Source organism: Saccopteryx bilineata, chromosome 3, assembly GCF_036850765.1.
Source record: "Saccopteryx bilineata isolate mSacBil1 chromosome 3, mSacBil1_pri_phased_curated, whole genome shotgun sequence".
In the NCBI taxonomy this organism is placed as follows: domain Eukaryota; kingdom Metazoa; phylum Chordata; class Mammalia; order Chiroptera; family Emballonuridae; genus Saccopteryx; species Saccopteryx bilineata.
The window spans coordinates 117,459,184-117,476,378 of record NC_089492.1 but is presented as its reverse complement, the minus strand read 5'-3'; the positions used below and the strand labels follow the sequence as shown (position 1 = coordinate 117,476,378).

The 17,195-nt window shown below is 38.6% G+C and overlaps 1 protein-coding gene across 2 annotated transcripts in view; it reads left to right on the top strand.

The window, feature by feature from the left end:
* USP34 (ubiquitin specific peptidase 34) overlaps positions 1-16,895 on the top strand; it is a 287,003-nt gene extending 270,108 nt beyond the window's left edge. For both annotated transcript variants that reach the window (XM_066267204.1, XM_066267203.1), the window contains exons 73-80: positions 631-735; positions 853-977; positions 1,967-2,090; positions 11,694-11,773; positions 14,545-14,685; positions 14,788-14,931; positions 15,831-15,990; positions 16,133-16,895. In XM_066267204.1, coding sequence (XP_066123301.1) covers positions 631-735; positions 853-977; positions 1,967-2,090; positions 11,694-11,773; positions 14,545-14,685; positions 14,788-14,931; positions 15,831-15,990; positions 16,133-16,740 — 1,487 coding nt within the window. In that variant the 3' untranslated portion in view covers positions 16,741-16,895. The remainder of the gene's footprint in view (positions 1-630; positions 736-852; positions 978-1,966; positions 2,091-11,693; positions 11,774-14,544; positions 14,686-14,787; positions 14,932-15,830; positions 15,991-16,132) is intronic.
* The last annotated feature ends 300 nt before the right edge of the window (positions 16,896-17,195 follow it).

The window sequence follows — 17,195 nt, the reverse complement described above, 5'->3', positions numbered from 1 at the left end:
GAAAAAAAAAGATGACATGAATGACTGGCTGTCATGTGTAAGCAGTCAGTCTTGGCAGGCATTGGCCTGATATTCTGTGGAATTACTGGCCTAGGCTTCTCCAGCAAGAGGGGAGAGGTGCAAGGTGGTAATCTCTGATTGCTAGACTCTCTGCCAGTTGCCTGTCACCATGAGCTTTACACTTGTGTGATTAGAGGATGAGAATTAGTCCAGCTAATATCAGGAAACATTAAAAGTAGATTAAGGATTATCCCTTTGATCTGAAGAACTTTGAACCTTAGATTTCTTTATATGCTGTTTCAGGTGATTTTATGAAGACACATAATATGCACTATTTCCCTTGGTGTACTTCTCCATGATTCTTTTCTTGGATAAATAATATACAAATAGTTTTAAACTTTAGTTTCAGAATGATAGCTCTGTTGTCCCGTTAGTAACTCAGCTGAATTCAGATTGATTGTCATCAGACAAAATTTCTCCCAGTGTCAGGAGCTAAAACAGTTTTAGACTCATTTTAACTTTTCTAGCTGCCATACTGCAACTATTCACTCCATAAGGGTTTGTGAGTTTGAAAGTGACAGGTAGATAAACTCCAATTTTTTAATACCTAAATTGTGCTTTTATTTTCAGATGTACTCAAGGAACTTGTGCTTTTGAGTCCCCATGACTTTCTTCATACTCTGGTTCCATTTCTGCAACACAACCATTGTACCTACCATCACAGTAATATACCAAGTATGTATTCATCTAGCCCAGTACTTGAGTGTGGTTGGCATTTAATCTTTCTGCACACTGAAACATGGAGATTTATTTTTTCCCGTTTATTCTTATTGTACACTTTTAATGTCTTAGTGTCTCTTGGACCTTATTTCCCTTGTCGAGAAAATATCAAGCTAATAGGAGGGAAAAGCAATATTCGGCCTCCGCGCCCTGAACTCAATATGTGCCTCTTGCCCACAATGGTGGAAACCAGTAAGGTATGTTGGGATGCTAGGAAAGCCATGTTTCTGTAGTACACAGTAATTTGAAATTTTCCCTCTGGCAGTTATGAGTAGATTAGACATAAATAACCATTTTGTGGATCCTAAAACGATTAGACTCATTTGGACTTTTTCCTTTTAGTGCTCTGAAATGTTGGTTTAATATTTGCAAAATCAACAATAAGCACAAGTAGTAAGTTCTTTCCCCTCAAAAAATACCCTTATAGAAAGCCTTATCAGTATATGTTACTAGGCTAAATTATAACTGGGTCATATATCTAAACCTGAAAAATCAAGTTAGGTAGGTACTTAATGATTGTTTAAATTTGGCCATATTAATTACTTTTTTTACTGCCTTTTAATTATAATCCTTTATATATATCACAATTGATAAATTTATCATCATTTGTCTGATTTTTGTCCTCTAACATTTTATTCTAAAATAATACTAATTCTAAATTACAGAGAGAAGGTACAGGATAATTTATTTTAGTCTCAACATTTTTTAAACAATTTTTCCCCTTTATCTTTCTTCACCCCACTTCATTCGCACTCTCCCTTGCCCACAATCTTTGTATCTTAAATATTCTTAAGTTTTTACAAGATAAACAATTAAAAATAATTAACACTGTAGTAACCATTACAGAAATAATTTAGTCTATTTCAAAAATCAAATTTAATTTATTCTTCTTGATTATATGTCTGTAGAGCTGAAATGTCACATTTTAAACTCTTAATAGTAATTTTTATTAAAGTATGTAGAAATAATGGGTAATTTTAATTGACAGCATTTGCACACTGAGAATAAACTTGTGACAATTAAGAGCTTAATAACATTACCAGATACTTGGAAATTAAAATTAATTTCTTATGGAATTTAAATATTTAATCAGCTTTTTAGTTAAACTTATTACATTTGCACAAAATATGCTCTTTAATTTATTATACAATTTAAGTGCAACCATTTTATCATCTTTAACCTTCAGGGCAAAGATGACGTTTATGATCGTATGCTGCTAGACTACTTCTTTTCTTATCATCAATTCATCCATCTATTATGCCGAGTTGCAATCAACTGTGAAAAATTTACTGAAACATTAGTTAAGCTGAGTAAGTATAAAAGATGAGCAGTAAATTCCACTGAATTATTTTAAGTCCCTAGCCATTCAGGAAGGGGAGGAAAAAAATGAGACAATCCTTTTATTATTTTTTAAAGTAAATGTTAAAAAATAGTAATTACTCTTGGGAACATTTTTATTTTTATTAAGAAAACACCAACTTACTGGTTTCCATTGGCTAGTTCTGCCCAGAGTTTCAGCTGGCCTATAAAGGAGTGTGGAGTGGGGCTGGTCACTTTTGTACATAGAAGCCCAAGTCCTCCTCCATCTGCCCAGCAGAATTTAAAAACAAAAACTGCTCTGCTTAGGGAGACAGGCTTAGATGGACTTTCCGAGCCCTGATCTTGAGGGTAAGTTGAGATCTATAATGCCAGCTGTGCTTTGGAGCTGGTAACACCAAGAGCAAGCTGAGTGGGCTTAGCTAGGGTGAAGCAGAGGTGCATATATGAGTAAATTAGGAGGTAAGTCCAACAAAATAGAGAGGTGAGTAAGAAGGGAAATTTGAAAAGGAGTATTCGAGAAATAGAATTATACAGGGGAAAGAAAACTCGAATTACTTAATAAGTATTATGTCCCTCCAAGGAGGTGCCTGAGAGCTGTTAGAGTATACTCCCTTTGGGTGATTTTCTTTTTTAAGCTGATAAGTATTTGGAAGACATATAGCCCTCCTGCAGATGTCCCCCATCTCAGGACCTCCAGAGTTCCCAGGCTCTGTCTGTCTTGCTTCTTGAGGAATGGCCGAGGATTCTCTCCAATGTTCTGTAGCTTTATTTCAGAGTATGAAAGTAAAGTACTCATGGAATTACCACCCAGGTCAAGAAATAGAATATTACCGTAACACTGTAGATCAGTGGTCCCCATCCATTATTGGGCCACGGACTGGTTTAATGTCAGAAAATATTTTCACGGACCGGCCTTTAGGGTGGGACGGATAAATGTATCACGTGACCGAGACAAGCGTCAAGAGTGAGTCTTAGAAGGACGTAACAGAGGAAATCTGGTCATTTTTTAAAAATAAAACATTGTTCAGACTTAAATATAAATAAAACAAATAATGTAAGTTATTTATTCTTTCTCTGTGGACCGGTGCCAAATGGTCCACGGACCAGTACCAGTCCGCGGCCCGGGAGTTGGGGACCACTGCTCTAGATGACCCCTTTTGCTCCTTCTCAGTCACAGCCGCTTCCTTCCCATGGAAAAGGTTTTGAGCCATTATTGATAGGGCAAAAGATGTGAACCTACCTTAGGTTTCATTATCCAAAAAGAAGAAAGTGGTAACTGCTGTCAGGGATAATTTCTCTTCAGAAAAACCATCTTCTTGGCAAGTGATTAGAGCATCTTCAAATTTGAAAGGTTGTTCCTTTCACCTGTTATCATTAGCTGGTTATATACATATGTGTGGCTGAAGTGCCAGTATTGGTCGTGGGAGTGGTGAGGATATGTTCAGATTGGCCATTTTATAATTACACAGTTGGGTTGTAGCACTTGATAGAAGCTAAAACCTAGCAGTGGCAATGATCAAATGTGAGAGAATATGCAGGAGTTCTAGTAACATATCCTTGCTCCTGAATAAGAAGGGGAACTTAGAAAGATGCTGACCTTAACGAGTTGTTTTTGGTAATTAGATTCATATGATTTTTGCCAAAAATTATTTGAGAAACTATTTTAGCTACTTGAACAGCTCTTACCAAAATAATGAATGTTCTGCCCTGTTTGGAACTGTCTTCCTTATCAACACAAATACACAATTTCAGGGAAGTTAAACATGGAGGGAGGAGGAGGGAGGAAAAGGACAACACACTTAAGTCACATCAGCTGAATTAACTTTCATATATTTTATACTCTCATCACTCTTATCTATGAAACACTGTTGATGCTGCCTCATGGTGTTCAGTTCTCTACATAAGAACTGGACTGTTCTATAGAACATTCTAGAAGGATGAAAATATTCTCCAATTGCATCACCATCCATAATATAATAGCCACTAACCATATGTGAATGTTGAGAACTTGAAGTTTGAGTAAGAAACTGAATTTTTATTTTCTTTTAACCACATTAAATTTGAAGAGCTAGATGTGATGTTGGCTACTGTAATAAGTAGCACAACACTATATAGAAACCAAAACCTTTACAAATAGAGCAGGACAGAAATTTTTTATGGTTTATCTCAGTTAATGCAGAAAATGAGATATAAATATTGCAAAGACATAAAAACCTTGCTTTCCTTTTGTTTCTTATAAATGAAGAGATTATGCCTCAGTATTTAAAGTTAACTCCTCCTTCCAGCTGAAATGATTACTTCTAGGGAGAGGCACCTAAGAAAGGGATTGAGCCAAGCCAAGCCCACTTTAATGACTATAATGGGAAGCAGAGAGTTGATAGGGAGTTTTAATTTGTATAATTTCTTCAGGAAATTATCTTTGGCAACAAAGAAAGGAAAGGGTAAATTTAAATTGTTTATGTTCTTAATCATTTGAGTCTTGAGGTTAGATGGTCCAAGGGCCAAAATACCAACCATAGATGAGATTGTCTCAAGACCTGTATCAGATTGCAAATCATTTTCAGTTTTGAAGAAAAGTCTTTGTGGTAATTCTTATATGGGTAGATTTTAAGATTGTTAGGGAGGCCTGACCTGTGGTGGCACAGTGGATAAAGCATCGAACTGGAACGCTGAGGTTGCTGGTTCGAAACCCTGGGCTTGCCTGGTCAAGTCACATATGGGAGTTGATGTTTCCTGCTCCTCCCTTTCTCTCTCTCTCTCGCTCTCTTTCTCTCTAAAATGAATTAAATAAAAATTAAAAAAAGATTTTAGGGAATAAAAAAGAAGTATATAATGGTTGTAGATTAGAATTGCAGGGGATCGAGTTCCAAGCACTAAATAGTAAACAAAGGGAGAGAGGAAGTGTTTTTGAGGTGATGTCAGGCATGGGGTTAGTAGGGAAGACAGAAGTGGGAAGAGAATTCAGGAAGGGTGAACAAAGCTATTGACTACCATGTGAAATAACAGTGTGTCTGAAACCACAGTATTTTGGTATTTTAAAATAGTTTAGCCAGAAAAGTTCTGAAAAAGAATAATAAGAGGAACTGACACTGTTAGTTTCTAAAATCCTTACTAAAGATTCAGTAATTTTTGTGGGTTTTTTTAGTATTTAATATACAGGTAGTCCATATGTTGCAAACAAGATAGGTTGTATAGGTTTAAAATGTTTAAGTATTTATATGTACAGAAAGGTAAAAATAATTACTATGTTGAGACAAACATCTAAGTTGCATTTGATAGGTAAATGTACCTGTTCCAACTTTACATACAAATTCAGCTTAAAAACAAACCTACAGCCCTGGCCGGTTGGCTCAGTGGTAGAGCGTCGGCCTGGCATGCAGAAGTCCCAGGTTCGATTCCCGCCAGGGCACACAGGAGAAGCGCCCATCTGCTTCTCCACCCCTCCCCCTCTCCTTCCTCTTTGTCTCTCTCTTCCCCTCCCGCATCCGAGGCTCCATTGGAGCAAAGATGGCCCAGGCGCTGGGGATGGCTCTTTGGCCTCTGCCCCAGGCGCTAGAGTGGCTCTGGTCGTGACAGAGCGACACCCCAGAGGGGCAGAGCATTGCCCCCTGGTGAGCAGAGCGTTGCCCCCTGGTGGGCGTGCCGGGTGGATCCCGGTCGGGTGCATGCGGGAGTCTGTCTTACTGTTTCTCCCCGTTTCCAGCTTCAGAGAAATACTAAAAAAAAAAACAAAAAAAAAAACCTACAGAACCTATCTCATTTGTTCCTGGGACTGCCTGTATATATAGTTCACAATTTAAAACAATATCAAAAAGGTACACAAAATGTCACTCACAGACTCACTCCCTACCACTTTTATTTTTTTGTTTACCTTTATTTGCAAAAATACAAATACAGGTGTATTTTCCCCCCTTTTTTACATAAAAGTACACTTATAATTAAAAACCATGTGATGCAGATACAGAAATGCATAGGCAGAACGGTAGACAAAGCGCCACAAACATGTAAGGCTATGCGAGGACACATCAGATCCGTGGTGAATGGGTGGTGTTGAGATCATTGGTTAGCTATCTGGGGAGAGGGAGGAACCTTTAATACCTGCTCCAAATACCAAATACATACCAGGAGAATAAAGATTTACTTTGTGAAAAGTAAAATCGTAGAAATATTCGAGAAAAACATAGGATTATATGGCTACAATCTTGAGATTTGAAAGACCATGGTAAGCAGGAAACAAAACCTAGAAACAATAAGAAATTGTCTATGCTGAAGTTGAAATGTTTGTCTACATAAAGATTTAAAATACTTTGTTTAAAAATGCTATAAATTGAATGAAAATACAAACAACTAGTGAAAAAAATATTTGCATTCTTAGCCAATAAATGTCTAGTATTACCAAATAACAAAGAATTTTTAGGATTCAGTATGATGGTCAAGAATATAAAGTAGCCTGACCAGGCGGTGGCGCAGTGGATAGAGCATTGGACCAGGATATGGAGGACCCAGGTTCGAGACCCCAAGCTCACCAGCTTGGACCCAAGGTCGCTGGCTTGAGTAAGGGGTTACTCGGTCTGCTGAAGCCCCGCAGTCAAGGCACATATGAGAAAGCAATCAATGAACAACTAAGGTGTCGTAACGAAAAACTGATGATTGATGCTTCTCATCTCTCTTCGTTCCTGTCTGTCTGTCCCTATCTATCCCTCTCTCTGACTCTCACTCTGTCTCTGTAAAAAAAAAAAGAAAAAGAAAAAAATATAAAGTAAAATAAGCACAGGCCATGAACAGGCAGTACTCATGTGCCCACGTTTACATAGACGAATACAGTTGGTAACCGTATGGAAAGTTGCCCAACTTTACTAAATAAAGCAAATGACAGTTTCTCTTTTTTAAACTATGAGTTAAAGTTTAGATGCATGTTTGAAAAAAGAAGAGATCTTATACTGGAGTCAATTTGGGGAGAAAATATGGCATTATCAACTTAGATTGTTATACCCTTTGATCCAGCAATACTAGATCTAGAAATCAACCCTACTCTACTCATAAGCAGTATACTTAGGATGTTTATTTTCACTTGGTTTGTATTTTGGAAACACCCAGTATCCAGTAACAGAAGCTTAGTTAAGTAAACCAAAGTTTATCTAGTCTTTTACATAATAAGGTGGGAATTGACTGTGGATAATGTGGGTGGAAAATGGAAAACTGATGAGTATGATTGCACGTTTTTTTAAAGGAGACACTCAGCATATGCAAAAAATAATTATAGGGTGCTTTGATTTTTCTAGGTTAGATAGCTGTAAGGTTTAAATTACTTGTAGTGGTCATATATAGGTACTACATTTGGGAAACGAAGTAAAGTACTACAGAAAACTGGTAGTACAAATTCTAATACCATGTACTATGTAGGTCATGCAGAATTAAGAATATGCTGAAGTAAAATTAACTTAATAACAAATCCCTAGATTTTATCTTTTAGTTAAGTTTCATTTTCAGAGGCAAACAAGGATCTCTATCACCTTTATTATTTAACATTGTTTTTGAAAGTTTCCTTAAAGCATTAATAACCGAAAGTGAAAAGAAATAGGTTTTTTTGCAAGGAACATTATGGATTTGCATAGAAAAACCACAATCTTCAAATCTCTAGAGGTTAAAAAATTAGTATAGTTGGTAAGAGTAAACATAGAAGTTTCAAGTTATAAAAAGCACAGTTCTGGGCCTGACCTGTGGTGGTGCAGTGGATAAACCGTCGACCTGGAAATGCTGAGGTCGCCGGTTCGAAACCCTGGGCTTGCCTGGTCAAGGCACATATGGGAGTTGGTGCTTCCAGCTCCTCCCCCTGTCTTTCTCTCGTCTCTGTCTCTCTCTCTCTCTCTCTCTCTCTCTCTCTCTCTAAAATGAATAAATAAAAATTAAAAAAAAAAAACAAAAAACACAGTTCTGGTTCATGCTTTACCTTTTTGTGATGTCAAGGTGGTACTGATTGGAGAAACAGCTGACTAGCTGTTTCCATAAAGGCTTCTTCAGGTGAATATACTTCAGACCAGGGCCAGTCCTTTAGTGCAGATCAGAAGTCAGCTTTTACCAGTCTACAAAGGCAAATCCATTTAACCTAGGTTAATACGTGGTAATTATGTTTAATAGACATATTTATTCTATTATTATGCCAGTTTGTTAATTTACATCAAAAAAGAACTGGCACAGGAATCTGAATATTCTATGGTAGGACCAGCAAATTTTTTTCCAGTTACCTAAGTGGGCAGCTGAATAGCTTTCTTGGTATGAAGTCAAAACAAAGGGGACTAGGAAGCATCAAATGTGTGATAGTCTTAGGCTAATATATCTTGATGATTCAGTCTCATCGTGGAGCATTAGTAGTGGGCCTTTCATCCATTGGCTAAAGCGATCACTTTCTGTGGATAATGCTTGGATTATGATACACACTCCTGTAGAAAGCTAGACAAAGAATCATAACACAATTCAGATAGGAGAAACCCTAACTAGTCAATATACATATAAAATATTTCATCCTCACAGCATTCATTTGAACAACCATTTTACCTACAAAAGCTGTTTTTAAAAGATTTTTCTTTTAATAACACACCCAGCAGCTTCTATGACATAAGGTATTACTAATAAAGAAAAGATGTTGCCTGACCTGTGGTGGCGCTGTGGATAAAGCATCAACCTGGAAATGCTGAGGTCCCCAGTTCAAAACCCTGGGCTTGCCTGGTCAAGGCACATATGGGAGTTGATGCTTCCAGCTCCTCCCCCCTTTCTCTCTCTGTCTCCTCTCTCTCTCTCTCTCTCTCTCTGTCTCTCCCTCTCCTCTCTAAAATGAATAAATAAATAAATTTTTTTTTAAAAAAAGAAAAGATGTTTATAACAGTTTTTGATTATCATATATTAATTTCTTCGTGAGTGGTTATGAAGAAAAGTTTAAGTCTGCCCGTCCTGTTTAACTGAGACAAGACTTGGATGTGTGCCTGAGAACTTTGTTGATTGCATCTGCCTGTGCTGTCCACCCAGTACAGTGAGACTCCACAAAAGGTGTTGGAGGAGGAGTGTGTGAAATACGATAGCACTTGAGTCCTAGAGCTAAGATTTGCGTGATCCTCAATGTTCTGTGGATTTGTAGAAAGAAACAAACTGTGCTTTGCATGGATGCTTTCCTTCCAAAAGAGGTGCTGCTTGAAGAGAGAATAGGTAGAACTTTGTATAAAAGAGATCTCTTTAGTTTACCGTGGGTGTGTTTTCCAGAGTGTGGTGTACAAGATGTTCCGGGGAAAAAAATTTTATATTAATATGTATGGATCTTACTGTATTATAAAAATACATAACTACTACATCACACCCATGATGTATAATCAGATAAATCTAGGGTAATTGCAGGTATACCGCTCACTGGCTTTTGAGATGAACCTGAGATTACATAACCTCTCTAAGCATAATTTTCTCATCCAAAAAGGCCAAAATGAGGATAACGCCTACCAAATTGATGAGAAAAGTAAATGTGATGATCTGACATACCTAGTACAATAGATGCCAATACATGTTTATTTCCCTCTTCACTTGTAAAGATATTTGTATCAGAATACCACTTGAAAGTGATCTAGGTTATAGAAAGCCTCCATGGGATTTCTTTGTTTATTGTGGTAGTGCTGCTTTTTGGTAGTTATTAAAAGTAAAAAATTACTTTGAGGAATAGTTGGAGAAAAAAGAATAAAGACTGGACAAATATAAATTGCGGTATACAGTCTGCTTTCCATAAGAGGGTTCATGTCAGAGCAGCCTTTAGTTCAGGACTTGGCAAACTTTCTGCAAACTGCTGGATATTAAATACTTTAGATTTGTGGGCCTTATATAGTCTCTGTCACTTATTCTTTGGCTGTTTGTTTTTTACAATCCTTTAAAAACATGGAAACTCATTTTAGCTGAAATGGCCATACAAAAACAGGTGTAGGCCAGAGTTTGCCAGCCCCTGCTCTACTTTTACAGGTAATTATGATGCAGGGACATGGGGGTATAGAATACTCTATTCTTAGTAACCAACAGTTTTGATGACATGCCCTTGTTTGCTTATGTATATAGGATAAAGAGGGATGATAGTGTTCCCTTGGATCTTTTGGGGTTTTTTATTATTATTGATTTTAGAGACAGAAGAAGGGGGGGAGAGAGGGAGTTCCACTTATTAATGCATTCACTGGTTAATTCTTCCATGTGCCCTGTGCAGGAATCAAACCCATAATCTTGGCATATCAGGACGATTCTCTAACTAATTGAACTACCTAGGCAGGCTTCTCCTTAGATCTTTACAAAGAGATTAATCGTGACAGGAAAATAAATAAATAGGCTTTCCCACAAAAGGGAGTCCAGGCATCATTGGATGACTAAATTGGGGGGCTGATTTAATTTCCCTTTGGAAGATTTTGATATTCTCAAATCCTTGGTTTAACCCAAGAGGTTGGCAAACAGGAACCTGCATGCTCTTGTTTTTGTATAATCAGTGAGCTACCCACAAGTTTAGAAGGGTTTTTACTTTTTAGGTGGGTAAAAAAGAACTAGATTATTTTAAGTACTTTGTGACACATGAAAATCACATGAGATTTAAATTTCAGGGGTTCTTAAAGTTTTATTGAAATACAGCCACACGCATTAATTTAATGTTGTCTGTGACTGCTTTCACACTGCTTCTGCAGTGGTGAGTAGTTATAGCAGATCATGCAGGCTGCAGAGACTAAAATAGTTACTGTTTGGTTCTTTACAGAAGAGTTTGCTGACTCCAGGTCTAATTAAAAGTGGAGATGGCTTTTCTTGTATTTCTCCTTCTCTATGATTATACTTTCCCTGGGATTAGGAGTGTGGAGGATGGGAAATTGACTGGTATCGCAATTTCTGTGCTTTGAGAGGTGGGAGGGCAGAAGGAACAAATGCCTTGAAGACATATGACATCTGGAACCATCAAGAAGAGGAAAGGTTAAAGCAGTAGAGGTTCCATATAGGTCTCTGACATAAGGCTAAGTATGATCTACTCAAAAGATCCTGGGGACAAGGCCAGAAGCTATTAGACTCAAGCATTGCTTACCTAAATCTAACATGAAGATAATTCTCCCTATCTTTAGAGAAATAAAGTAATAAAGAAAGTAATGATATGTTATTTAATTCTCCACATCCTCTTTTTAACCTTAGGAAAGTGTGTACACGCACACACCCCACCTTACAGTTTAGCTATTGCACGAAAATTCTCTAGTAGACAGAGTGGTACCTTAATCCATGAAAGCTTTGGAACCTCTCAGCAGTAACCTTTATTGTCCCAAATAAAGTTCCAGTACTCAAAGAGCAAAATTGGTTTAAATTGCCTCCGATCCTTCTGGGAATGAGGTGTGGGATATAAATAAATTCAAAGTTTACTGCATTCTAAATTTAAATAACTGGGTAAAACATTGGAGTGAATTCTTCCTTTTAAGTATTTTACGTATTTTTGAAATATGTAGAAAATATGCATAGTTATGACTAGAAATAACTACTTTATTGTACCTGCGGTTTAATAACTCGGTAGTGCAACCTATAACCTATTCTGATTTCTTTTCAAATACTAGGTATCCTAGTTGCCTATGAAGGTTTGCCACTTCATCTTGCACTGTTCCCCAAACTTTGGACTGAGCTATGCCAGACTCAGGTAAAGAAAATGAGTTTTAGATAATTTGGTCTTTAATCTCATCTGACCCATGTGGTCATTAATTTTAGGAACAATGGGTTGGAAACGGGATATTTTAGAATCTTGGTAGGTAAAATAGGATTAATGGAAATAATAACTATTAAGCATTGGGTAACTAGTTGCCCTTCGAAGGTTTTTACTTTCATAGATTTGTATCAAAGGATATTTCAGATGATCTGTTTATACTTGAAGTCAATATTAATAGCTGTGGTAAAAATCCAAAGCAGGAAGATATTAAGGGAAGAAGACATATGCCACTTCTTTCTCTTCTTGCCCTGCTCCTGTCTCGGGCTCCCCTCCTCCAGTCCTCCTCTCCCCACACCTGCTCCCCTCCCACTATTCCAAAAGCTCTAGTATAAACTATTTCAGCAGTCCTTTTACTTCTTATCTATTACCTCCGACTATTTTTTTCAAGTCTGATGCACTTGTTTTCTTACCAACAATATCATTGAGAACAGGCAACACTGTACCCCTCCAAACTTAAGTATCTAAAAGCCAGCTCCTTAAAGTAAAGGGGGCACCTAAATATCATAATGCTTAAATTCTGGAGGGAAAGGAGGGAGAAACTAGATTGGTTGGACTCATTTCTTAGATCAGGCATAAAGGATCCCCACTCTCTTTAGATCCTAAAAAAAGTATTGCTTACCTGCCTGGTTATATCTGCTCATGTCCAGAGAAAGAGACAAGTTTGTTAACTTTTCTTTGGCATAAACCTTTACCCACATAGGATTTGAATTACTTTGGGTCTGGTTCAGCCTCCTGCCGGTAGTACTCTGTATGTTTTCCTAATGGATGTGTGTCACTTGGTACTGCAATACTTGTTTCTCTATCTCCTTGTCCCAAACTAAGCTCCTCAAGCATAGAGGCTTTGTCTGAGTCATCTGTTCCCTGAAGAAATGTTGTTCTGTTCTCTACAGTAGGAATCTTTGAAAGGCTAGATACATTGATGAGATGGTTTAGTACTTAGTAGACATTCAGAAAATGACTTACTGGTTACTTTTTTTTAAAAGCTGAATGGTCTTGCCCTGCCCAGTTGGCTCAGCGGTAGAGCGTCGGCCTGGCGTGCGGGGGACCCGGGTTCGATTCCCGGCCAGGGCACATAGGAGAAGCGCCCATTTGCTTCTCCACCCCGCCCCCCTCCTTCCTCTCTGTCTCTCTCTTCCCCTCTCGCAGCCGAGGCTCCATTGGCCCGGGCGCTGGGGATGGCTCCTTGGCCTCTGCCCCAGGCGCTGGAGTGGCTCTGGTCGCAAAAGAGCGACGCCCCAGAGGGGCAGAGCATCGCCCCTGGTGGGCGTGCCGGGTGGATCCTGGTCGGGCACATGCGGGAGTCTGTCTGACTCTCTCCGTTTCCAGCTTCAGAAAAATACAAAAAAAAAAAAGCTGAATGGTCTATTCAGTAAATAGAAGCAGACCCTGCTTTTTCCTTGTCTGTTGTCGCTCTTGATTTGGGTAGTTGCTTTATTTGGGGGGGAGGGCTCTATACTCTGCCACCAGCTACTGCTTTCCCTATTGCTCTGAACTACACAGAATTTACCATCCCCCTAACTTCCCTTAAAACAAAGCCAAGCTGGCCCTGGCCGGTTGGCTCAGCGGTAGAGCATCGGCCTAGCGTGCGGAGGACCCGGGTTCGATTCCCGGCCAGGGCACACAGGAGAAGCGCCCATTTGCTTCTCCACCACTCCGCCGCGCTTTCCTCTCTCTTTCTTCCCCTCCCGCAGCCAAGGCTCCATTGGAGCAAAGATGGCCCTGGCGCTGGGGATGGCTCTGTGGCCTCTGCCTCAGGCACTAGAGTGGCTCTGGTCGCAACATGGCGACGCCCAGGATGAGCAGAGCGTGGCCCCTGGTGGGCGTGCCGGGTGGATCCCTGTCGGGCGCATGCGGGAGTCTGTCTGACTGTCTCTCCCTGTTTCCAGCTTCAGAAAAATGAAAAATGAAAAAAAAAAAAAAAAAAAAGCCAAGCCAACCCAACTAAGGCTTCCCAAGGCCCTGCCTGCAATCCTGCCCAAGAACATAGGCAGTAGCCAGAGGCTGTGACTGGTAGAATAGGCAGTATATTCTACCAGTATGTAATGTACATATCATCAATACTTTTATCCTACTTTTAAGTCTGTTTTGTCTCCCATGTAAATGATCTATTATTAAAACATATAATCTAGGTAATATATCTACTTAAAGACATACTACTTGTGTTTAAGAGCCATGACCATTTGAAAACAGGAAAACCAAATGCTAGTAAAATTTCCATATATTGGGACCCACTAATTCTCTGTGTGAGCCAATTAGGAAGAGGTTTGCTGTTTACTTCTGCAATATTTATAGTGGAGGGGTTAACAGATTACTGCTGCTAATGAGATTATACAGGAAAAATTTTAATTCATTTTAGAGGATTCTTAAAATTTTTTGTGTGCTTTGGTTACCTATTAACTATCCATTAAGTGGGCCCCTAAAAGCATTCTATTTGTCCAGTCCCTTAATTCTCTTAATGCTAGATAATAAAGCTGTATATTTTTTAAAGGAAATATTTGTTCAGTTTGGCCATTCAGACTTTATAAGTCTCTTCCTCTAGCACTCACCCATATAGTCCAATTAATACTTTAATTGATGGGGAGGACAGTTGCTATAACTACAGGTTTAATAGACTGAATTAGAAGTGGGATTCGCAGACTGGATATGCATCATAAGCAGTATGGCTAAGGTTTGTGGTGATCAGTACTTCCTTCTTCCCACTTTAGTCCGCTCTGTCAAAAAATTGCATCAAGCTTTTGTGTGAAGATCCTGTTTTTGCAGAATATATAAAGTGTATCCTAATGGATGAAAGAACTTTCCTAAACAACAACATTGTCTACACATTCATGACTCACTTTCTTCTGAAGGTATGTTGTACTTTGAAACTCAGTGTATTACTCCCAGTTAATTAATGGTTGTATTTTCGTTATGTTGGTCTTTTGGAGATTGTTTTTTAATCTTTTTTCCAGGTTCAAGGTCAAGTGTTTTCTGAAGCAAACTGTGCCAATTTGATTAGCACACTTATTACAAACTTGATAAATCAGTATCAGAACTTGCAGTCTGATTTCACCAACCGAATTGAAATGTCCAAAGCAAGTGCTTCATTAAATGGGGTAAGAACTGTGGAAGGGAATAGTCATGTACTGCAAAGTTTTTCTTAAATCTACTCTTTAAGTTCGGTCTTAGTATGATTTTATCATCATAGCAATAACGTATTCAAACTCAGTAAGTCAAATATGAAACCACTTAATTTTTAAAAATCTGTCCACTGTGCCTTTTATGTATATAGCATACACTTTCTATTACCTTAGAAGACGAGCTAATATCATTACCCTGGGAGAAGACATTCCCTTTACATTTTTTGAAACAATTACTCGTGATGTTACTGTTATTACCTATGGCTCGTAAGTAACTAAACTATCAGATTAATGATCTGCCTATTATAAAGCCAGTTAAGACTAGGGAATTAGTAAATTGCCTTGTACCAACTCTCAAATAGCTATATCATAGAATAACAAACACTTGTATACATGCGCTCACAGATGTTCAGCAGCAGCCTCCCAAGTAACAATGCTTAGATGCCAGGACAGATTACAGAGATACGTGAGGAAGACCTTATTGATTTCCACATCCACCCAAAGTTAGCATACTTGAGAAATTGATTTCTAGATTAATAAGGCCTACCTTTCTCATGGATCATTCTGGGTTTTTTAAATTCCTGTTTAAGGTCTGTTACTGATTCTTTTTTTCCATTTTCAGAAAACACTATTTGAGTCTTTAGTCTGACATTTTTTTAATGGTGTGGTACATAAAATAATGTTATTAGTGACTTAGAACCAATGAGATATAGTATCATAGCATTGGCTTTCTAGTTTCAGCATTCTTTTAAAAATGCTGAGGTAGAGGAGCCAAGGTAGAGTCCTGGGAAAGTAACTACGTGCATTGAACTATTAACAAAGTGTGTCAGATGTTGACTGTAGAATTTGAAATATTCATATCTGGGTTTTTGTAGGACCTACGGGCACTTGCTTTGCTCCTGTCGGTACACACTCCCAAACAGTTAAACCCAGCTCTAATTCCAACTCTGCAAGAGCTTTTAAGCAAATGCAGGACTTGTCTGCAGCAGAGAAACTCACTCCAAGAGCAAGAAGCCAAAGAAAGAAAAACTAAAGGTTAGCTTTACGGATGAGTATTACCTTTAGGGTGGGAGAAGGGAATGCACTTGGTGTAACTGACTGTATAATAGCTGTGAAGGAAATTTTCCACAAACATCCCCTCCCCGTTTCACAGAAGTTTGTCTTGATATCTTCACAGATGATGAAGGGGCGACTCCTGTTAAAAGAAGGCGTGTTAGCAGTGATGAGGAGCACACCGCAGACAGCTGCATCAGTGACATGAAAACAGAAACCAGGGAGGTCATGACCCCAACTAGCACTTCAGATAATGAGACAAGAGACTCCTCAATTATTGATCCAGGAACTGAGCAAGATCTTCCTTCCCCTGAAAATAGTTCTGTAAAAGAATACCGAATGGAAGTTCCATCTTCGTTTTCAGAAGACATGTCAAATATCAGGTCACAGCATTCAGAAGAACAGTCCAACAGTGGTAGATTTGAAGATTGTAAAGAATTTAAAGACCTCCACTGTTCCAAGGATTCTAACCTAGCTGAGGAAGAATCCGAGTTCCCTTCTACTTCTATCTCTGCAGTTCTGTCTGACTTAGCTGACTTGAGAAGCTGTGATGGTCAAGCGTTGCCCTCCCAGGACCCTGAGGCTGCTTTATCACTCAGTTGTGGCCATTCCAGAGGACTCTTCAGTCACATGCAGCAACACGACATTTTAGATACCCTGTGCAGAACCATTGAATCTACAATCCATGTGGTCACAAGGATATCTGGCAAAGGAAACCAAGCTGCTTCTTGACATTAGATGTAGCATGTCTACTTTGAAGGCCTCCCTTCCCCCCAATGCTGTTTGTATAAGTTTTGCTTATTTCTGTTTTTGTGCTTCAGTTTGTCCAGTGCTCTCTGCTTGAATGGCAAGATAGATTTATAGGCTTAATTCTCGGTCAGGCAGAACTCCAGATGAAAAAAATTTGCATCTTCAGTATACTTTCTAAAGGGCAATCAGATAATGGGTATGTTTTATGTAATTAAGAGTTCACTGTAGTGGCTTTCATTTAATATGGCTGTCTGGGAGGAGCAGGGTTCCCTGGCCCTGTACAATGTAATTTAAACTTAACGCATTTTTACTGTGTATAATACGGTGTCCTCTGTGCCAGTTTTGTACCTTATAATAGAGGCAGATTGCCTCCAATCGCTGTGGTTCTTATTATCAAAATTAAGTTTACTTGTACACGGAACAACCACAAGAAATTT